This window comes from Hypoxylon fragiforme (genome assembly GCF_022984875.1).
Source record: "Hypoxylon fragiforme strain CBS 206.31 chromosome Unknown GGS25scaffold_3, whole genome shotgun sequence".
In the NCBI taxonomy this organism is placed as follows: domain Eukaryota; kingdom Fungi; phylum Ascomycota; class Sordariomycetes; order Xylariales; family Hypoxylaceae; genus Hypoxylon; species Hypoxylon fragiforme.
This window is the reverse complement of record NW_026054758.1, coordinates 4,128,551-4,150,762: the sequence shown is the minus strand read 5'-3', so window position 1 is coordinate 4,150,762 and position 22,212 is coordinate 4,128,551. Positions and strand designations below refer to the sequence as shown.

At 48.6% G+C, this 22,212-nt stretch overlaps 7 protein-coding genes across 7 annotated transcripts; 3 read left to right on the top strand and 4 right to left on the bottom strand.

Moving 5' to 3' along the window:
* The first annotated feature begins 107 nt into the window (after positions 1 to 107).
* On the top strand, positions 108 to 1,494 carry GGS25DRAFT_484109 (uncharacterized protein). Its single transcript, XM_049260426.1, has 3 exons — positions 108 to 304; positions 366 to 938; positions 1,024 to 1,494. The coding sequence occupies exons 2-3, from the start codon at positions 630 to 632 to the stop codon at positions 1,384 to 1,386; spliced, it is 672 nt and encodes a 223-aa protein (XP_049119556.1). The 5' UTR covers positions 108 to 304; positions 366 to 629; the 3' UTR covers positions 1,387 to 1,494.
* Positions 1,495 to 2,365: 871 nt separating this feature from the next.
* Positions 2,366 to 10,138, top strand: GGS25DRAFT_513666 (polyketide synthase; the record flags this gene model as incomplete). The annotated part of the gene is made up of 10 exons (XM_049262904.1): positions 2,366 to 2,525; positions 2,586 to 3,008; positions 3,092 to 3,146; positions 3,214 to 3,522; positions 3,590 to 3,800; positions 3,854 to 3,977; positions 4,032 to 7,126; positions 7,169 to 8,631; positions 8,691 to 8,856; positions 8,912 to 10,138. 10 exons carry the CDS (start codon positions 2,366 to 2,368, stop codon positions 10,136 to 10,138), a joined length of 7,233 nt encoding a protein of 2,410 aa, XP_049119555.1.
* A 349-nt stretch (positions 10,139 to 10,487) lies between these two features.
* GGS25DRAFT_484072 (heme peroxidase) lies at positions 10,488 to 12,806 on the bottom strand. The gene is made up of 5 exons (XM_049260425.1): positions 12,061 to 12,806; positions 11,945 to 12,003; positions 11,602 to 11,896; positions 11,181 to 11,546; positions 10,488 to 11,119 (listed from the first exon to the last, which is right to left on the bottom strand). Exons 1-5 carry the CDS (start codon positions 12,724 to 12,726, stop codon positions 10,838 to 10,840), a joined length of 1,668 nt encoding a protein of 555 aa, XP_049119554.1. The 5' UTR covers positions 12,727 to 12,806; the 3' UTR covers positions 10,488 to 10,837.
* A 622-nt stretch (positions 12,807 to 13,428) lies between these two features.
* On the bottom strand, positions 13,429 to 16,582 carry GGS25DRAFT_484070 (DUF1680-domain-containing protein). The gene has a single exon (XM_049260424.1). It carries the CDS (start codon positions 15,855 to 15,857, stop codon positions 13,506 to 13,508), a length of 2,352 nt encoding a protein of 783 aa, XP_049119553.1. The 5' UTR covers positions 15,858 to 16,582; the 3' UTR covers positions 13,429 to 13,505.
* A 151-nt stretch (positions 16,583 to 16,733) lies between these two features.
* On the bottom strand, positions 16,734 to 18,136 carry GGS25DRAFT_484065 (uncharacterized protein). The gene is made up of 2 exons (XM_049260423.1): positions 16,958 to 18,136; positions 16,734 to 16,788 (listed from the first exon to the last, which is right to left on the bottom strand). The coding sequence occupies exons 1-2, from the start codon at positions 17,693 to 17,695 to the stop codon at positions 16,783 to 16,785; spliced, it is 744 nt and encodes a 247-aa protein (XP_049119552.1). The 5' UTR covers positions 17,696 to 18,136; the 3' UTR covers positions 16,734 to 16,782.
* Positions 18,137 to 18,857: 721 nt separating this feature from the next.
* On the top strand, positions 18,858 to 19,758 carry GGS25DRAFT_520091 (uncharacterized protein; the record flags this gene model as incomplete). Its single annotated transcript, XM_049263833.1, has 3 exons — positions 18,858 to 19,109; positions 19,176 to 19,429; positions 19,494 to 19,758. 3 exons carry the CDS (start codon positions 18,858 to 18,860, stop codon positions 19,756 to 19,758), a joined length of 771 nt encoding a protein of 256 aa, XP_049119551.1.
* Positions 19,759 to 19,977: 219 nt separating this feature from the next.
* On the bottom strand, positions 19,978 to 21,797 carry GGS25DRAFT_530483 (proline-specific permease; the record flags this gene model as incomplete). Its single annotated transcript, XM_049265387.1, has 3 exons — positions 19,978 to 20,172; positions 20,241 to 20,352; positions 20,414 to 21,797. The coding sequence occupies 3 exons, from the start codon at positions 21,795 to 21,797 to the stop codon at positions 19,995 to 19,997; spliced, it is 1,674 nt and encodes a 557-aa protein (XP_049119550.1). The 3' UTR covers positions 19,978 to 19,994.
* Between the last annotated feature and the right edge of the window lie 415 nt (positions 21,798 to 22,212).

Sequence of the window (22,212 nt, the reverse complement as noted above, 5' to 3'; positions counted from 1 at the left end):
GGTTACAGTACGAATCCTTACATGTGTGAATGACTGCGTCAAGCCACCCGCAGTATGTAGAGATTATATTCGAAGGATTCCGGGTCATCCTTAACCGTTATCTATAGCATCCAATTGTACGACATAGAAACAAGAAAAGCATGCTTCTCAGCATATCACCTGCCAATAACGATGCTGCCCAGGTGCCTCTTTTACTGGACTAGCATCGTCAGCTTCATATCTGCATCGGCAGTGGGTACGGCAAGGCGGCGGGGCCCGTCGATGACTGCAGGTGGTTCCAGTTAATGATTACTGTAGTTACGCTGTATGTCACAGCATCCAACTAGGAAACCAGGCTTTCAATTCCTCTCAATTAACCCACAAAGTTCACAAGCAGTCAGCAGCTAAATGGTATGCTAACTATTGTAAAAACCATGTCGCTAATGCTACTTACCTAAGTTAAGCAACGTCAGCGGCTTGTATTGGCATACAATGGAGACACTATGATTGCATACTTCAATGCCGATGATGCCGACATGAATTGGATCGCCATCAAGTGCTCTGCAGAGCTTCTCGAGTTCTACAGTACTACTCGTATGGTGTTTACTAGCGATTGAACTTTTGTGACGATACGCTCAATAATTATCACGATGGCAATGCAACAAGAAACTAAGCGGGAATTGAAAGAAGGTGAATTGAACGAACTTGGGCTTCCCTATAATCCTAAAGGCTTTGGGTACATCTCTACCGGGTTTCCTGCACCCGGGCTACCTCGGACGGTGCGACATATCACCGGCCACGACGCCGATGGAAAAGCCACATTCCTTAGTACCGACTGTGGGGACCACCACCTGATAATGGGCGAGCAGCAAGCTCTTTCCAATATTGTATATTCAACGTCGGAGACGCCTGTGGACCTTAATGGTGATGTTGATATCGAACGCGCAAGAAATCATGAGGTCCGTTGAAATGTGCCAAGACACAACATCCCCAACCCCCTTTTTCACTCCTCCAGCTGACACGGCGTGCGTGGTTTGCATATAGCCACCTCTACACTACCAAAATGGTACCGTACTGCGTATGATTGATTTCGCCCCGAACGAACTGACCCCTATGCACCGCGCGATATCGTTGGACTACGGTGTTGTCCTGGAAGGCGTGTTCGAACTCATCCTTGAGTCCGGCGAGAAGCGCATCATGCGTAAAGGAGACATTAGCATTCAGCGAGCTACTGCCCATCAGTGGCGCAACTTGAGTGGAGGAGGCACGCTTCCTGGACGTATGATGTGGGTATTGCTCGGCGTAAAAGATGTCATTGTCAATGGGGAAAAGCTGGAGGGGTTTTTGGGGCCATTGGCGCCTTACTACGAGGGTAAGGAGGGCTACAAGGGACAGCCGAGCGACTGAGGAGAATCAATTTGATGATTCCATAGTGTAATTCAAATATACAACATTCAACGTTCCTAGAGGCGAAGTCTATTGACCTGGGCATCTTAGGACTGGCTGACTTGTAACTCCTGACCCCCCGGCCATGAGCCACAAATGGGGGAAACGGCAAGGTTAGATAACTTGAAGTTGGGCCACGCCCAAGTATATTGGGCTGATATTTCCAGATCTAGAGTGTAGCCCTCCTACTATACATTTCATGTTCTAGCACAACTGAGTCAACCGCTCGCGCCTCCAAGTAGACTCGAGTGATTCTGATCTACTAGATACTACCAGGTGGGCAAGTACTTAGGTAATATGAAAGTAACTACGCAGTATGTAACAGTCCTTTTAATAGAAAGTTATGATACCTCAAATGTCTTTGCGAATTTTCTTCTCCGGAAGGATTTGATGGCCTCTCTGCTACCTTACCTAAACAATATGCAGAATAACCTATGTGGCCGATTGTAACCCCGGCCGATCAGAGCTCATCTGACTTAGCTGGGGCAATTCAAGGAGTCCATTGGCCAACTTCCAAATATTAGCCCCTGAAGACGTTGAAAACAAGGATGTGCGGGTACGGCGCATGCTAGCAAATGATGTCGTGTAACGCTCAACTGTCAAATTACTTAACTAATGTAGTGGTATGGGGGGGAGTCTGACTCAGACGTTTCTGCCAGGCAAAGCTCCAGGAGTCTCACCTCCTTATGGCCCCCAATGGTATAGACGAGACGATATGCAATACAACAATGACGATACAGTACATGATAACCAATAACCAAGGTAGAATCGATAAGAGAAGACAGCTACTCGATAATCAAGCTCAAGAGTTCTCACGAGGTACCTGTCTAGGCACTAATCACATTGAAGTTGAGAATTTCTTTGGGATCTTCATACCTTTTTGAGAATATAACCATAACAACATCTAAATCGATACGAGATAGACCCAGAGGATATCGCCATGTTATCACGGGAAACTCCAATGAAGACTGAAAGCAATGGTGTTTCGGCGATAGCGTATGGGCTGAAAACTGAAGCGAGCGGCGGACTAAATGGACATAGCAGATCGTTGAGCTCCTCTCATCGTCACGATGCAGACCCTGTCTGTGTTGTGGGTTTATGTAAACCGTCTTGATATTCTGGATTCAGAGAATGTATGGCATGTACTAATGAATTTATAGCATGTCGTCTCCCTGGTGGGATATATTCGCCTTCCGCACTATGGGATTTCCTATCCCAAAAGAAATCTGCTCAGGGGCCAGTCCCAGAAGGTCGCTTCAACATTAAGGGGTTCTATCATCCAGATGCAAAGAGTGGGCGTGCTGGTGTGATCGGTGCTGAGGGTGGCTACTTCTTGCAGCATGACGTCCGTCAGTTTGAGAACAGCTTCTTCGGAATCAATAACCTAGAAGCGACGTACATGGATCCGCTGCAACGGCAACTTCTCGAGGTGGTTTACGAGTGCCTTGAAAATGCCGGAGTATCTATGGAGACTATTTCAGGCACCAAGACCGGAGTCTATGTTGGCAATTTCACTCTAGATTTTCAAACAATGCAAGCTCGAGACCCAGACTATAGCTCAAGGTACATCGCTAGCGGTTCAGGTGTGTAGCTTGTGATTTACGCACGTTGCGAAGTAGAAACAGAGATGCAAAGAGCTTTGATGCTAATAATAGTGCTGGGACAGGTACGGCTATCCTGTCAAATCGAATTAGCCATGTATTCAATCTGCATGGGCCAAGGTAATGTGAACCACTACCATAGGTACGCGGCCGACTTCGAGAATTATCTAATGGAATTTACCTGTAGTTTCACGCTAGACACAGGCTGTTCGGCATCGATGTACTGCATTCACAATGCCGTCCGCGCTATCCAGTCCCGAGACTGTGACAGTGCTATCGTTGCCGCTGCCAACCTGATTACATCCCCGGAGCAACATATGGGAGCCTGGGCTGGCGGAATCCTCTCATCCGAATCTACCTGTCGCACTTTCGACGTATCCGCAGATGGCTACGGCCGAGGCGAGGCAGTAAACGCTGTATACCTAAAACGCCTTTCCGCTGCGCGTAAGGATGGCGATAAAGTCTGGGCTGTGATTCGAGGCGCGGCAGTAAACGCGTAAGTTCATCCCATCATGGCGGCGTTCTGTTTCATTGATATTTATACATTATGAACGAGGTCATAGGAACGGGAGAACCCCTGGGATAATGCAGCCAAGCAGCGCTCTCCAAACCGCCGTAATACGACGGGCATATGAAGACGCAGGCCTTGACTTGAGAGGCACTGATTACGTAGAATGCCATGGAACAGGAACCGCGATTGGTGACCCTATAGAAATCGATGCTCTGGCGTCTTGTTTCTGTCCTCGTGACGGAGAGTCCCTACGAATTGGATCGGTACGTGACTGATTGATTCATCTAGCAGCTAGAGCCATTCTAACTGCCGTTAGGTCAAAACCAATCTTGGACACAGCGAAGCGGCCAGTGGTCTTACGTCCCTCATTAAAGTTGCATTGGCATTTCATAATGGCTGCATTCCACCAACCGTTGGCGTAGAGAGGCTGAATCCCGCACGTAGGAAATCCCCTCGTGGGCATGGTTGCCTTGCAATTTGCTGATTGTTCAAAGTAAAACTCGAATCACGAAACCTAAAAGTCGTTACTGAGATGGAGAAGTGGCCCCGGGAGCTGCGTCGAGCGAGCATTAACTCATTTGGGTACGGGGGAGCAAATGCGCACGTTATCGTCGAGTCTATAGAATCTTTCCAGCGCAATGATATGGTTTACGAATCGTGTCCTGCCATAGAGCGCGAAGGGCTTAGGGCTTATGTGCTACCGATATCCGCTGCTTCGAAACAGTCCCTTCGAACGCGTGTCGAACAAGTATCCCAGATTGTTCAGCACTCAGGTCCGAATATTCTCCAAAGGCTCCTTTTCACATTGACAGAGCGCCGCTCTCACTTGAGATACCGGGAGTGCCTATTAGCCTCATCTCCGTTTGACGATAGCGCCGCTTCGGGTGAGATAAAACCGTTCAACGTTCATGGCCCGACGTCCACAGCGGCGCCTGATTTCGCTTTTGTTTTCACTGGCCAAGGTGCGCAGTACGCAGGAATGTCCCATGAACTGCTCAGGAGTAATAAAATATTCCGCGAAACAATACGCAGACTTGACCAAGTACTTGGGGCTTTGGGACCTTCTTGCAAGCCAGAATGGACTATAGAGCATTCCCTTGCACAGTTGGACACTGACGAAGTGAATAAGGTAGCACTAAGCCAACCTCTTTGCACCGCTGTCCAGATCGGACTTGTCAACATTTTGCACAGTTGGGATGTGTCTCCCTTTGCTGTGGTTGGTCATTCTTCCGGCGAAATTGCTGCGGCATATGCTGCCGGTATCATCTCTGAAGCACAGGCCATAATCACAGCACATCTCCGTGGTTATGCATTAGATCACACACCACTGGAGAAGTCGGCCTCTGGCGCTATGCTAGCTGCTGGGATAAGCGCCGAAGCTGCCAGGAGTCTCATCAGGGAGAACGGATGGTATGGCAAGGTATCCATTGCCTGTATCAACGCGCCCGAAAGTGTGACATTAAGTGGCCCCTTAAGAGATATTATTCAGTTAGAGGATAAGATCAGGGGACTGCATAGATTTGCTCGTTTGTTACAGACGGGAGGCTGGGGTTACCACTCACCGATGATGCAAGCTGCTGGGCCACTTTACGAGCGGCTACTCAGAGAGAACCTTGAGAACATTAACGACCCTACACACTCAGGCATAAATGTCGACATGTATTCCTCTGTCGGCGAGCCAGGCGACGAGCTTAGAGTCATTCGCAAGCCAGTTGATATGACCACATATTGGCGACACAACCTTGAGAGACCGGTACAGTTCCATAGCGCTCTGGAGAGGCTGATATCTGAAAGAAACTGCCATTTGATTGAGATTGGACCCCATTCGGCTCTGAAAGGGCCAATCCGGCAGACCCGTACCCATCTCAACCTAGACGAAGATCATCTTCCCTACAGCCCTACTTTGATTCGAGGGCAGGATGCAGAGATGTGTATGATGAGTCTAGCCGGCAATCTCTTTGTTCATGGTCATAGACTTAAGTGGTCCAAGGTTAATGATTTGTCGACAATAAACCTCAAACATCTTCACGACCTTGCACCATATCCATGGGATTATGGCGAGCTACTCTGGAACGAACCTCGCGCCAGTGTAGAGTTACGCAACAGGAGTCATCCGCGTCACGAGTTATTGGGCTCAAAGCAACTTGCTGGAGATGGAATTCATTGGAGCTGGCGCAATATCTTGCGTCTACACGAGATGCCTTGGATGCGTGATCATAGGCTGGAGGATCAAGTTGTATTTCCGGCCGCAGGATATCTCGCTATAGCAATCGAGGCAATCTCACAGATTCGTAATCCCAACAATCATACCCAACATGACGTTTCCGGCCGGCTCCTATTTCAGTTCCGCAATGTCGCCATCTCTAGGGCACTTTTCTTGCGGGATGACCATGAAGCAAGCCAAGAGACCACGGAGCTTCACACGACGTTGTCACCTCACAGATTATCAACAACGACACTGTCATCATCTTGGTATCATTTCGTGATTGCTTCATGGTCTACAGGCCATTCAACCGTTCACTGCGTGGGCGAAATTCGCGCAGATCTAAAGGTTGACTTTCCAGGATCGGCTATGATCTTGGGGGCAGATACATTCGAGAAGTCGGATCCCCAACGATGGTACGAGAAGAGTAGAGAGAATGGGTTTGGCTTTGAGAATTCGTTTAGATCGCTTGTTAGTGTTGCAACAGATGGAAACCGGATGAAGCCCGAGAGCGCTTGTTTGACTAAACTCACCCCTCCTGTTGCCAATCTTCCTCATGCCACCCACTATCCCATCCATCCTATTACCATTGATGCCTGCATCCAGGCTGGCATTATCGCTGGTACAAGCGGAAATCTCAATGTCATGGGGGCATGGCTACCGATTTCTATCGAAAAAGCTCGAATTCGCACCCTTGGCCGTAGTGACCCTGATAGTGACGGCGAGATACATGCAAACTCGACAAAAACGGGACTTTCTACCCGAAGAGCAGACAGCACTCTGAGGAACCGGAATGCCGAGGTAATCGTAGACCTTTTGGGTTTACGATTGTCGTCGTACACACAGAAGAAGTACACATCTGATAGTGCCGGTGACGGGCAACATCGACGCCACCCGTGTTTGCGCGCGAAATGGAGCCCCGATATTACGAGACTTGACCATGCTTCCGAATCTCAAATTAACGACTACGTCAGTAAACAAATCGGTCCAAAACGCCCCAGCTCCGCGGATAATATCGATGAGTATCTTCTCTGCATGGGCGTCTTGTTAGATCTCGCAGGCCATAAGAACCCAAGGCTTCGTGTATTGGAGATAGGGGCGGAGTGCGGGACAAGGACCAAGTATTTACAAGACATTTTGTCTCTAAATGACGACTACCCGCGTTGTCGTTCATGGTCCGTAGCTACACCTAGTGAAGTCGGAAACATCGAAATCGAGGAGCGTCTTAGAGGGCAATTTGACGTCATCCTTATCCCAGAGCATTTAACATCGCAACAATGGTTGGTACAGTTTCCAGAACGGCTGAGGACTCTAATTGGACACCATGGAATCATGATCATGAGCAAACCCGACGAAGCGTGCGCTCAGCTGTTTCCTTCCGATTTGGTAGCTTTGAATATCCATAATAATATTCTACTAACGCTCCAGCCTGTTAAAAGACATATTCTCGAAGGGAAAGAGATCGTAATAGTCCTGCACAAACCTTCGGTGGTAACATTGCGCTTCGCAGATTGCTTAAAGGAATATATGAAACAGCTGAGTGTTGGGATGGGAAAAGTAGCAACTGTCCTGCTTGAGAATCTCGTCGATTGTCGGCTTAGTAGAAATACCATCTGCATTTCCATGTTGGAGATTGAACACCCCTTTTTGGCCACTATGGAATCAGCAGACATGGACCGGCTACGTCGCATCACCGAGGTCGTATCGGACCTCATTTGGCTCACTAGCGCAGACGCTCTAGGCAGGAGTAATCCGGATTTGGAATTATGCTCTGGACTTTTCCGTGCACTTAGGCTTGAGCAGCCGTCCTTACGTTGTCTTGTCATGGATATTGGATTGCTCGATGTTTTGTTTCGGGACGTACAAACTACCTGTGAGAACATCTCAAGTTGTCTCAGTGAATCAGACGATACAGAGCTTGTCCAGAAGGATGGGCTTATTCATATAAGTCGATATTATCCAGACGCTGAACTAAACTCTCTATTTACGCGTCGAATGTCAATAGACAAAACCGAGGCGGTAAAAGAGGAGGCCTTGGTCGAAGCCTCACCAATGCAGTTATGTATTGGTCAAACCGGGCTCACCGGCTCGATGCACTTTGTACAAGTTCGAAACCCACCTACACAGCCCCCTGCTGGCTTCGTTGATGTGGAGATGAAAGCTGTCAGTCTGAACGCTAAAGACGTTTATGTGATGCACGGCCGCGTGGAGACTAGAGACGCAACGACCTTACTTGAGTTCAGCGGCGTTGTTGTAGCGATCGGTTCGGACGTTGACCACCTAAAGCCAGGTGACAGGGTTGTTGTCATGGCACCAAACCACTTTACCACTGTGGAACGTGTGCCGGCATGGACAGCTCAAAGGATTTATCCGTTCGAAGAATTTGGCATCATGGCGACTCTACCGTTGGTGTATTCTACGGCCCTGTACGCTTTACATGATCGTGCCAGTTTAAAAAGGGGTGAGTCAGTCTTGATCACCTCGGGGGCTGGTGCTTTAGGAATGGCACTTATCACGATCGCCCAACGAATAGGCGCAGTGATATATACTACCGCCGGCTCGCAAGTGAAGCGTGAGTTCCTGATACAGAGGTTTGGTATACCGAGCTCTCACGTCTTCCCCTCGCACTCGTCATTTGTCCAGGATATACTAGCTTCGACAAAGGGGCGCGGAGTTAATGTAATTGTGAACTCGTTGATGGGCGATTTGATGCATGAAATTTGGAATTGCGTTGCCCGATTTGGGCGCTTCGTGGAGGTGGGTAAGCGAGAACTGGTAGATGCGGGAAGGCTAAACATGCGTGCCTTTTTAAAAAACGTTACGTTTACGGCCTTCGATCTCACTGAATTATACTATGATGAAGATCAGCATAACCGAGACATGTGGGCAAGGTATGTCTTGGTTGATCTGTCTAGCAGTTTGCGCAGCGTACTAACACCATAAATTCCAGTAAGCTGAAAGAGGTACTTGAACTATACCGGTCGGGACAGATTCATGAAACTCCCATTCGAACTTTCGATATTGCTGATACAATTGAGGCATATCGACACTTTTCCAGTAAGGATCGGATAGGTAAGGTGGTTATCTCGCTCGAGAACCCCAACAGTCGCATTCCGGTAAGATACACAAAATCCAAATATGTGATGATACTCGAACTGACATAATCGCAAGGTTACACCAGCAAGATATCGTACAGTATGTAGCTCCGAGAAGGTGTATCTTCTGATAGGCTGTCTTGGCGGCTTGGGCCGTAGTCTTAGCCGGTGGTTAATGGAGCGAGGGGCTCGCAACTTTTGTTTTCTCGGAAGGTCTGGTTGCGATAAGCCAGAAGCGCAAGCACTTGTGCAACGACTACAAGCTGCAGGGGCAAAGGTGACGGTAGTTCGAGGTGATGTTTCTTGTTTCGACGATGTACTTGCTGCTGTATCAGCTTGCAAAGCATATCGCATTGGAGGCGTCGTACAGGCAGCTATGGGACTTCGAGAAGCTTTGTTCAGTCGTATGACCTCTGAGGCATGGCAGACTGCTGTCCGGCCAAAATGGGCTGGCACGTGGAATCTCCACAATGCTCTCGAGGGACATGATTTGGACTTTTTTCTGCTAACATCTTCCATGTCTGGGAGCGTGGGGACTGCGGCTGAGACCAATTATTGCGCCGCAAATAGCTTTCTAGACGCATTCTCCCGCTGGCGCCGCTCTCAGGGTAAGCCAGCCGTATCGGTCGGCCTGGGTATGATTTCAGAAGTGGGATACTTGCACGAAAATCCAGCCGTAGGATCTCTCTTGATGAGAAAAGGCGTTCAGCCGCTTAGTGAAGAAGAGTTTTTGCAGGTAATGGATATGTCACTCGCCAGAACAGGAGATGCATATAACGACCCCGCAGCATCTCATATCCTCACAGGCCTCGAACCGTTTGGTGTTCGCAAGCTAATGGCCAAAGGCTATGAAGTGGATTTCGTCGTCGGAAAAGATCCACGTCTCGGTATCTTGTCAGCCGCAGTCGAAACGGAAAAAGAAGGGGGGTTGAGGCCGCAAATTATCGATCATTTGGATTTTCAGGGGATTGGTCCGCCGTGGCTCTCAGCTGTGCCATCCGGGGTGGCAAGTTCTTTCATGGCTGTTCTAGATGCTCCGTCTCTCCAAGCGGCCGTTTTACTTTTGATGAAGAAGCAGTTTTCAAACCTCATACTTTTACCTGTCAACAAGCTTGATGACTGTGCGCCGCTTCCACAATACGGTGTGGATAGCATGATCGCGTCCGAGTTTCGTACGTGGTTTTGGCGCGCTTTGGAAGTAGACATACCATTCCATGATCTCTTGAGTCCTCAGAAAGACCTACGGGGTTTGGCTCATTTTGTGAGCACAAGTTGGATAAAAACTTCTCACTCGGATAAATGAAGTAGGAAAAGGAATAAACAATGTGTCATCGTCATCGCCTCTATAGCTCAAATGAAGTAATTGAACATTAAACTAAATTTTCCACACCGCCTTCCATTCTAAATAATACTGCCTTTCAGGGTTGATATCATCACGCCTGAGATTACATAACAACAAGGAGCTAACCTAGGTAGGTACCTAAATGATAGGAACATTGAAGTCTACGGCAGCTAGGGATTCTAAATTAAAGGGAAGGGGGCATGCCACCCCCCTTCTATATATACATAAAGGCTACGGCCAAAAGTCCTGAAAATTCAAAGTTGCGGCTATGCAATATTAAGGGGCTAATAAGCACAGAAATATTAGCTAAGCCCGCTGGGATATAGCGGTAAACTCCCTAAGCCTCAGTGGATTGACCACTACGGAGTCCCTAGTCTAGCTCATGGTTAATACAATTCTAGGGAGCTTAACCACTGAATTACAGTGCCTCAAAATGCTTCAAGTTTGCAAGACCTTTGGCCGCTGCCTTCGCAGGCACCTACGTAATACTTCTATGTTCAATACTGGCATCAAGGTTCCTATTACCGCTGTCAGAACTCAGTTACGGAAAGCAATGCATCCCTTGTGCAGAATCTAGCCTAATTGTCAACTCCATGGATCTCATTCCTATTACATAATGTGAAATATCAGACGCCCCAACCACGAACCATCTACGAAGTTCTACGTAGACTTGCAAATGGGAACATCGGCCCATTTCGTAAAGTTGTTTTGCACCATTCCGTTCGGACCGTCGGCAACCAGGTCGAATGTCTTCATCGGACCGACCGAGTTGATCATGAACCAGAACGACCCCGTGTATAGCGAGTAGCCGGTTCCATTCAGCGACTCCGTCTTCGTCATCTCGACGGCCGTTGGCTCGAACCGCGAGGAGAGAGAGCCTATCATGTTGACTGGTTTCGGCACCCATAATTGTACTGACTCGAACGCCATGTCGTCTCGTACCTGTGAACGAAAAAAATCAGAATTGTGCCATCGTGGATCAAGGAATAGGGGGTATGCTTACTGCAGCCGTGACTTCCAGCGTGTTATTGGAATCTCTGCCGATGAATGCTTGCCTCGTGCATGTGCCTTCCTTCTGCACTAGGAGTGCATCCTGAAGCGGATATCCTTGTCCGTTATTTTGATGCATAGTGACGTTGTCGCCATCCTTTATCTCTATGTCAAAGGATGAGATTCCAGTGTTGGTCGACACAGCTTTTGTACTGAACAAATACGATGAGAAGCTTGGTATGTTTTTGTAGTAGCCATGCACTTGAAGTTCTTCGTGGGTCGTTGCTACGACCGGATCGATCGAGATTGGTTCGCCGGTCCTTGACTTGAGATGGATGGTGACTTCGCGATCGGCTGAAGTTGTACCATCTTCAATGATCTAGTCGATTATTTAGTACTTGTGGGATAGTAGTAGAGAAGGGGGCGCAACTTACCCGAACCTCGCCAGAGATTGTCATAGTCCCATTACGGTTGACCGCGATAAATAGATTGTTAGGCTTAACCGGAATAGGTTGGATAACTTCGGTAAGCTTGACGTTGGCAGGGACAGTATTAAGCATACGCTCTAATAGCGTCGAGCACGTATCCCAGAAGAATTGCTGTGATTCCGCCATCTTGCGGATCAAATCGCCTCCGTCAGCATTGAAGATGCGGAAATCAGACCTTGTTGTCTCGTTATGTCCAAAAGCCAAGGGGTTCTGCGAGTTATTGGCCACAAATTGTGTAGCACTGATATATTGTTAGATTGCGCTCAAAATTAGGAGGAGTCAAACTTACACGCTGTTGTCAAAGTTGTCAAACGTTTCGTCAAAGTCATGACGGCTCGCTTGGTTGTCCTGCCACGCTTTAGCTAAAGACGACCTTCATAACTCAAATAGGAATGGGCAACTCACGATATCATCTACGACATCGACAATCTCCGGGAAGTTCGACCCATGAACTCCGCCTATCGAATGTCCGCATGCCACCAGTCCAATCATTTCGGTGGTATTGAAGCCCTGCCTAGCAAAAGCAGCCGTGTGCGAATCCAGGCCTTCTTGAGGTTGCGGAACCCCTAATGGGCCTGCCTCAGTGACGTCTTGTCTTCCGCCTCGGAATGGGATCATCACTTCGCCATTGGAACATGATTCCACTGAAAATAGTGCCCCAAGCGCAACCATGTCAGCCATAGAAGACCGGGCACTGTGAAATGCGACGAAGAAGCCAATCGATTCGTTGAAGGCTTTGCCCTTGTTCTCTTCTCGGTCTGTCTCAAACGCAATAGATGAATCGATGCCACCGGTGCCAGCTTGTACATCTGCTGTCGCCATGTCGTGATATGCTGTCCTAAACCATTCCGCAGAGTCGGAGCGGCCCGTCTCCTGCATATTGGCCATGCTGTGGCAAGGCACGACACCGAAGGCTAGCCCATATTGTCGGAAGCCGTTTTGCTGGAAGCGGATGCTCTCAAGCAGATCAATCTGCGGATCTGGCCAAGTGTATGCGACAACGCTGGGGCAGTTTTGCATTATTGCCAGCGCTATGCAAAGCGAGGCGGCGATACTAGACGTCTGACCCATGATCTTGGTGTTTGTCGAGATCCCTTTTGATCAACTCAGCGTTGCCGTCACAGAAACGAGGCCATCGTCTTCAGTCATTCGTGCCTGATATGTATATAATCTTTTTTTACTTCGTAGCTGTTAGAGATGGCGTACTATAGCTAACGTATGATCGTATAGCCAATCGGATAATAGGTATTGGGTATCATCTCGTATTATTGAACTCGCCTTACGGAAAGTGGACTAAATACATACTAACATCACATCTTTGGTTGTAACCTGCCATATCCGGTTGCACTGTCACCTAAGCGGTATTCGTATTGATACGATGCGCGATGGGTATACCACTAGTTTTCCAAGGGACGCAATTGGCGCGTTTAACAGACAAGGTTAATGCAGCAGCTTAGTTGAGCTACGAAGAGCAAGTCAGTGTGTGTTTATAGTCCTTTTTTTTCGTTTTCGTAAGATAGGCAAAGACTTCTTGTGTGCACCTGAGCAGGTAGCAAGAACTCAGGCCTAAGGTTAACCTGTTTATTACCCCTGATAGTATCATAGTGCAGTAGGATCCTGCCCCCACTACGTTCTAGCCCTCTACAAAGACTGATACTGCCAAGTAATAATGTGAATATTAAGATGTTATGTGAAAGAGTAGTGAGTGGAGTTGGAGACATCATGTTGGTAACTTTAGAGGACATTCGTTTAGGTATGTATCAATAGCATTCATACGAGAGGAACTCAGACATATAGAATTGATAACTACCTAGGTACCTAGATAGACAAGCAAATAATTATTCAAACACCTAAACTGAAACTGGAGCCAGTTCTTGCTCCGCCTTACCAGCTTCGGCCACAATCACATCCTTCTGGTCGGCAGTGTACACGCCAGCAGCGACGAATGCGTCCGCGACCGAAGTGACCGTCTCAACGAAGTCGGCATGTGTAGCGAACGGCGCATTGTCCCAAACCAGGTCTAAGAACGTCGGCCCATCTGTTCCTGGAGACGTTATCCCCGACACCGGCACGTCGTAGTTAGGTAGACCGTCGTTGCGTTTGAGATTCGGCACACCTGTGTTGATCGTTCCGAAAACTACGTCCGGCTCCACGCGTCGGAAGTACGTCGAGACTGCCTGGGTGTCGGCGATATGGTATGGACGAGCAGTCAAGCTGCTATTGTTGGCGATGGTCCAGAGGAGGTCGCCGTTACCCGTGGTTCCGGTATGCTTGATCGCCTCCTGGGAGTAATCGCCATCCCGCTTGAGGTATTGGTAAAGCGAAAGCTCCCGGTAGCTCCCGGTGCCGAGGATCTGCAGCAACAGTGGTCCCCACATGAACGCCTGGGTGTCGGGGCGGTCTAGTGCGCGCTCTATGCGAATGCTAAACGGCATCTTCACTTCAACTATGTCGCCCGTCTTCCAGGTTCGGCTCAGGGTTAGGTACGTCCCCGGTTGTGCCTCCTTTTCGAGTTGAGCGTTTTCACCATTAACGGTGACTTGGTAACCCTTGAGAGCCCAAGCAGGCACTCGTAGTTTAATGTCCAAGGGGCCTTCGCCTGTGACGGTGAATTTGGCAGTATCCCCGCGTGGGAAGTTCGTCTCCTGCTTAACAGTAAAGCCCTTCTCCTCCCAGGTCACCGTAGATGGAACATACAAGTTAACCCAGAGTGCAGACCCATCTGCCGATCGCAAGTAAATAGTCTCCTGGTACTTGGTATGGCTCTCCATCCCGGTACCGCCACAGCAAGTACCAGTATTGCCATAGTCCCGATGAGAGCCCGGAGTCAAGGGCTGGAAGTAGGTAAGCTGTGGATCAGTGGCGTTGTTTGTGTCCGCGCGTGAACCTGTAATCATGTTAAACAGGCCGCGTTCATAGTTATCCATGTACGTCGCATTATGCTCGTGTAGGAATAGATTTCGGGCTAGCTTGAGCATATTGTATGTTGTGCACGTCTCCGCGCCAGCCTCTGCATTGGCGATGTTGTCCCGGTTCTGAAATAGCTCGAGGTTATTGTTGGAGCCTGGATAGTTACCACCGACACCGCCACTGGCAAACTCTCGGTGTGGTACAAGCCAGCCGTAGAAGTTTTTGGCCGCGGTGAAGTAGTCCTGCTCGCCACTCTGCTCAAAGATCCTCAGGTAGCCGAGGAATTGGGGGACATGCATGTTGGCATGCAGGCGGTCTGGCCTACGACGGCCTGGTCTATTTGCTGACGTAACAACTAGTATGTCCTGGTCGTCCACAGCCGCGTCGAAGAGGGACTCTCGGTTGTCGAAGGCCTTGGCGGTTTCCATATGTTTGGCATCGCCGGTTATCTGATAGAGTTCGGGGAATATCTCGTTGGACGAGCCGTACTCACCCCCGATGAAGAGGTCCCACATGTAATTGAGATCGCTCCTGGTCAGATTTCCAGTATATCCAGGGTGATTTTTGTCACCCTCAGTCAGTGCAAGGTGTGCCCAATCAGCCATCTTCAAAACAACCTCAAGAGCTTGTTTATTGTTGGTGTTGTAATAGGCGTCTAGCAGCCCCCGCATAATTTTATGCTGTAGATACCACGGTGCCCATATTCCAATGTTGGGGTCGGAGTTCCAGTCTGCCCAGCGCGGCGGGCCAAGCCGTAGTACGGCATCCTCTGGGATTGCACCGAGATAGCCGGGATGCGTGGGAACCCAGGTGGCGTTGCCATCGCCGTCATAACCGTCCATCCGGGCGGTAATCGCATCTTGACAAGCGGACAGTTCAGTAATCATCCAGTCCAGTTTACTTTTGTAAATCTCCTCCCCATGCTCGGCGTACGCCTGAGACAGGGCGGTCATGAAGTGACCAGCCCAGTGTCCACTGAGTAATCCACCGTCCTCCCACCCGCCAGGTGGAGAAATGCCGGCTGGATTGGGTCGGTTGGCCTGATTGTTGAAAAGAATCAGAAAGCGCCGCTCGTCGTACTCGTGTAGATATTCTTTGATCCGGTCGCGCTTCTCTTGCAGCAGGCCTAAGCTAAGCTGCACCTGGTCAAGACGGAATGGCCGTACCGGCGCAGTAGCCCCCGTGCCCAGGTCAGTTGGCACATCTGTCAGGGTATCCCTCGTGACATCATGGCTACTGACGAGCGTGGCAGCTCCGAAGACCAAGGTCCGGAGCAGCCAGTGTAAACCCATTTTGTTAAACCGGGCCGTGTAAAGACTGGCACTGTCGAAAGATGCTCAAGTATCTGGCACCTTGTCTTAGGTAGAACTTGTATCGGCAGGAGAACGATATAACGACACCGAGTTGAACTTTTGGACACCGCAAAGGTGTAGCCCCTATATCACCTTTATACACATATTTGAAGCGTGTGGGGATCCGATAGGTAAGACATCTTCTACCAGCCGACTGGCGCGGATAGATACACAAGTCATCATACCATCTCCATTCGCCTTATTTACCCCTCTTGCCAGCTTTATCCACCCCTATTACTACGTCGAAAGCAAAATCCGGGGTATAGGAAACCGATCGACGAGCTGAGCGCGTGTGCACGCGCGAAACCAATTGCCGCCGGCGTGGCGATACTACGTTGATGCTATGATGAACATTTAAGAATGGGGTTTTTTGCCCTGGATACGAAATAACTTGAAATGAAGCTTTGTTCAGTAGCCAAGGAATTGCCAAGCTATTCTCACATCGGAGGAAATGTTACCATCGTGTCAAGTGACTACGAGCTTCTTGGAAAGAATGAAAGTAAACACAGATATATACTAGGGGTCTAGCATACTTGTCGTACCACTTAGATATTTTGTGTCCAAGTTAAGTCGTGTAGATCAGTCTTGGAGAATTTCCACGAATAGGAATTCCTAGCGGGTTGTCTTCTCTCACTTCGTGGCATTGTTGGTGGTATGGTTGCAACTTGAGCGTTCATTCAATCGGCTCAATAAAAGTAGTACGTACCTAACCTACCTAGGTAGGTAATTATGTAATCTAATTATGTAAGCTGAGGTGCCCCCTTTTCACTCAGTCAACCCCTCTACATATTTTACACTTCAACATTTTCCAATATCCTTCAATGAGAGTTTTTGGATAGTTACTTATTTACAAGGGGGAACTGAATTACCGGTACGCAGTCTCCTCATACCATCTTCATATTAATACCTGGTCCCATCCGACCCCGACAAGCCAACTTAAACTACCTGTAGGTATAGGATATTAAGTATGTCGGATAGATAGCTTTCCACTCCTCCAACATTGCTTCTGCCTCTCTGTAGGACTCATTTAACCTCGTTAGACCATCAATAGCAAAACGGGCAAGTCGTCTCGCCAGCCTGTACTGAGGCTCGTACGCAAAACGAAAATAATCTGGGCCCGCGGATGTTTCGAACAATCTTTTCAAATCTCGCGCTTCTGGGGTAGGAGGATCCTTATAATCCATGCCCTCATCTTCGTCCTTGTTATTTTTCCAACCCCAGAGCCACTGTGGAGGGGCACAGGCCACGAACATTGGAGCAAGAACTGCAGAGTCCCAGTCAAGAACTGCCTTTATAATAGGTTCAAATGGTCGCTGTGTAGCTTCCGTCGGACTAGTAACTAGTATGTTACGAGGTGCAAGATCACGATGAGCAAGGCAGCTTGGTACATTCTCAAACCATCCTCCTGCATCCAATTCATGTGCCATTGCACAGAACCTGTCCATATACTCAGGTATGAGTGTGGAATTGGGACGACGTAGTAGTTCGAGAGTCTTCTGGTCTTGGAAGCGTGCCGTAAGAAATTCAACAACCTTTCGATTTGGAGGAGAGTCGCTGTATCGTACCGGCAGCTGAGGATCTTTCGCTTTGCACTGTGGGAGGTCTTTCATCCAAAACGGTTCGATGTACAACGGTGAGTCGAAGCTTCTATCCTTTCCCTGGAATGTCACCACACCATTTACGCTACTTTGGGCGCCTAGCATTTGATTAAAAACCTCTCCTAGTTCTAGCGCAACTTTTTTCCGCTGATTGGCATTAAACCTAGAAAAGGTTATCATCAGAGTAGCCCCTGGGACGCGATCTTGGACCGTGTAAGGGAGACCCAGGTCCCCATGTTCGATGTCGTTAAATTTGATTACCCTAGGCACGGGTATTTCAGTGTACTGTTTTACGAAATACAATGCGGCGATTTCCCGATCCACTCGAGCAGTTTCAAATCGGGGAAGTCGTAGAATGTACTGGGTCTTATTTGTAGATTCTGACTGGCTATCATTTCGTCGTGTAATGCCGATGATACGGTTATTACCACCTCCTACTAGTCTGTCTACGGTGATATCCTCAGGCTCCGCATCGGGCCAGATTTCTTTCCTCGCGAAGTTAAGAACGTGAAACTGGAAGGTAGAAAAGGGCTCCTGACCATAATCTATAGTTGAAGCATCTGAGTCGCACGAACATAACCTGGTGCTGGCCACGGAGTCTGGGTTCGTGCTAGATGAGCAGTCTACCATTTTGTTTTGATGAGATTCCTGGAAGAGCCAAGGTGCTATAGATACTTAAACAATAGTAAAGATTTCTATTCGTCAAATGAACGAATAAATACACCCAGGTCGCCTTTGTTCATTTGTTAAACAATGTCGTCTTTTGATTTTATTATGACTCAACTCAACGCCAGGGGCAATCGTTATGTGTTTGGAACGAATATGCTCTTGTTTAGGGAGTGTGATAAGTTAAGACATGAAAATATGTTCAACCAGAAAACTAATGGAAACTCAAACATTGAAAGTAAAGACCGCCGCTCCGGTGCAAGGTACTCTTACAGATGAGGTGTTTGTTATATACTAATACATGTGCCTAGTTTTTGATAAAAGGGGCTTTAACTCGTCCAAGCATCCAAACTCTGGATCAACAACACATTTGTCTAACAGAACCATAAGGATATCGGTGTTAGATAATCTCCCCTGATGCATGGTTAATTAACTGCCGAAAGATAACATACCAATACCTATTAATGGTAGGTAGTTTATTTCATGCTCAACCCCCTAATTGGTCACGTCAAATTAGCCTCTAAAGGAGGATAATAAGTAGGTGGTACCATTAGTATTGCTCTTGGTCTATAAAGTTGGTGTACAACCAAATAGTCTAGTTCGCAGAAAATGACCTTTGATCAACGTTTACTCTGCCCCCTAACCTAGTTATGCCAAATCACGACTAAACACAATCATGCAGAGAACTCTAGCTACTCTGATCCAAACCGTCACAATCCTGGCCCTAACAAACGTAGTCCTAGCCGTGCCAAACATAACTGTAAAGCCCCTGGGTAGCGACTGTGTCGCTTATCCCAGCTACGACGAGGCAACAGGTATTGCAGAGCCACTACACATGGAAGTGGTTTCGTCCGTTCGGCAGGAATTGGATGGGTATCAGTTTATTCCCAAGTTCGCTATAGCAGTTGGTGGGGGGAGTTGGGGTTTCGTGCGTAGCTTCTTTTCTTTTTTCTCCTTCCTCCCACTGAATCATGTCTTCCTACATCACACCTAGGTAAGAGGGCTAACGCGGGCATTTTGGGGACCCCCTATGCAGATGGTGATCCCAGCTTCACAGAATCAAACAGCACCTGGAACAGGCCAGATTCCGCCACTACGCTGCAGTAATAAAACACTGGAAGCGTATCTAGATATGGGATTTACCGGTACTCGGTGGCAGACTTTGATCGCAGCTGGAACACCGGCGGAGTCCGTTTTCGGATTCGGATTGCCCGATCTGCCTGATCCGAACTACCACCTTGAGATATGGTATGTGTGAGCATCGCACTCATTTGTTATCGTGCAAATACTAACGAGTGCTCAGTATGTGAAGCAGCTCTGACGAAACGCAAGACCTTAATCTACCGCACGAGATACTAACATACCTAGACTCACACCTGATAGATGGCGAGACGCAACCAGGAGTTTATTTGGGGGCGGTCAACGTGACGACATGGGGCTTGAACTACCAGAATTTCACGGGCATGGATGAGTATTACTACTTAAGGCTGCTCGACTCGAATAGCGCCAATAGGGCAACGGGAGAGCCCCTGAATCCTGGGGAGTTTACTGCATATGTCAAAATTACGGCTACTTAAGTCGGGCCGTGTTTTTCATGTAGCTTCGGGCTATCGAAAGTCATATGCATTTATGCAGCAGGAGAATTGGGTCGTAATGCCGAATTTCACACGAGATGCTGAATACTGGGCCAAAGTGTGCAGTTCAATGGTGAAAAAGGACTCTCGTCAAAAGTATAGGTCCCCTAAGTCTTCAGTATCATTGAAGCCCAATAGTCTATAGAATTCTAGTCTATGTGTATACGATATTACCCTCATCAATCCCACATCCAACTAATCACCCGTAACCACCCTTCGCTCTTCCCTTCGGGCTCGTCAGGATAGTCATCGACTTGCTGGAAGGCATCATCGAGCGGTATACTCTTAAGCGATTGGATCTTTGTCCGCTTGAGAACCTTCCAGATAGAGTATGCGGCCAGTACCAATGGGATGTCTCTGTATGTAACAGTAAGTATAAGTTGACCAGGAAATCATTCATAGAAGATTTGGAAGGGACAACGTACAAGTAAGACGAGACGAAGCTACTAGCGTCCCAGTTCCCCTTGGTAAAGACCTTGAAACCACTCGTCAATAATATCAGTAAGCACATGAAAAGCGAGAAGCTGGAGCTGTAGACTAGAAAGCAAGCAGGTCAGTACGTCTTCCACTTAAGCAAAAGTTCAATGGCCCAACTTACTCGTCCACCAATTATGCCATGGTAGCCGGGAGTCCGGGATGCCCTGCCGCGACATGGCCATCTTGAGTCGAATATGGTTGATCAAGATGGCGGACCATGAGACCAAGACACCAGCAGCTGTCAGGTCTACCAGCCACCAAAATACAGTCAACGCACCAGAACTGAGGCTCATAAAACTCAAGAACATGAATACGGTATAAAATAGCACACAGACATATGGTGTACCCCAGGATGTGGTACGGAGAAATAAGCGCGGTGCCTGCCCCTTGAGTGCCAAGCCGAACAGCACACGAGTGCCAGCAAGCAGTGCCTGGTTGGAAGCCGACCATGCTGAGGTAATAACAACAGCGTTGACGACGCTCGGGATAGCTCCAATTCCAGCGGTCGAGGCAGCGAGGACGAAGGGGCTTTGCGCTGCTGTGCCCGACTGATCATCGAGCGCGGGGTCGTCGCTGGCTACGAGCAGCCCGACGATGAAAATAGCCAGCATGTAAAAGAGAAGGACCCGAATAAAAATCCGCTTGCAAGCTCGGGGGATCGCCCGGCGCGGGTTTTGGGTCTCGGCACCGGCCATAGCAAGCGACTCGATGCCAGCAAAGGAGAATACGGCGCTGGTAAGAACGCCCCAGAACCCAAGAAACCGGCCCAAGTTGCCGGGAACTACGTACTCTACGAAAGGGCCAGGATTGTGCCAATACCGGAATCCAATAGCCGGTGTGCCGGGAATACCACCCGCCGCGATGATAGTTCCGAGTATGATAAGGAAGACTACGAGTAAGACTTTGAGCAGCGAAAAGACGAATTCGACCTCGCCGAGTATGCGGATGAAGGCGATACCCACAAGGAACGTCAGGACGATGAAGACCATTATGTAAACAGTCGGATTGATGTCCTCGCCCCAGAAAGTGAATAGCACGCATATAGCGGTGATCTCGGAAGGTATCGATAATGCGATACCGTAAACCAAATTCCAGCCGATGGCAAATCCAAAAGCCGGGTCAACAAGGAACTCGGCGTGCCGCACAAAAGAGCCAGTAACCGGTAACAGCGCCGACACCTCGCCCAAGGCAAAAGTGACCGCACATACAATGAGGCCCACGATAGCGTAACCCAGCAAAGCTCCTAGCGGACCACCGGTCTGGATAGCGCCGCCGAGACCGAGAAACAAACCAGTGCCGATAGCACCTGCGAGACCCATCATAGAAAGATGCCGCTGGGCGAGGCCGCGCGATAGGGAGCGCGACTCGATGGCGGTGACGAGATCGCTAGCGTGTGCATCATGTTCGTTGGATTCGAAGATGCCATCTTCGGCATCGTTGGGGAAGCCCATATCTGATGATGTCCGGCGGTCGCGTGATGATACCAGGAGCGGCTCGGTGCTCATAGTGGGAGAGATAATGGGACGCGATGAAGCGCCCAGGCATGAAGATATATAAAGGGTATGTTACAATAGCTACCGAGGCTTCTCACTAAAATTGGATAGCGGGATTACGATTAATCGAACGATAAAATTACTTTACTAGATACCGAAAAGGTAAGACAGCCGTTGCGTGATTTCTATCTATCATTGGCTCATAATGCTATTATATTCGTGGCTTACATGGGTAATTTTGCGCTACACATGTAAGTACGGAACGAGGAGGAAAAGAAGTGATAAAAGGTGTTAAGGTGTGATAATGGATTAAATGGAATTGGCTATGTACATAGCAAGTCCGGCCTCCTTATCTTGATTCTTATGACGGGGGTCTTTATTTAACTATGTAGATAAGCTGAAATTATGCACCTATGTAAGGTAAGTT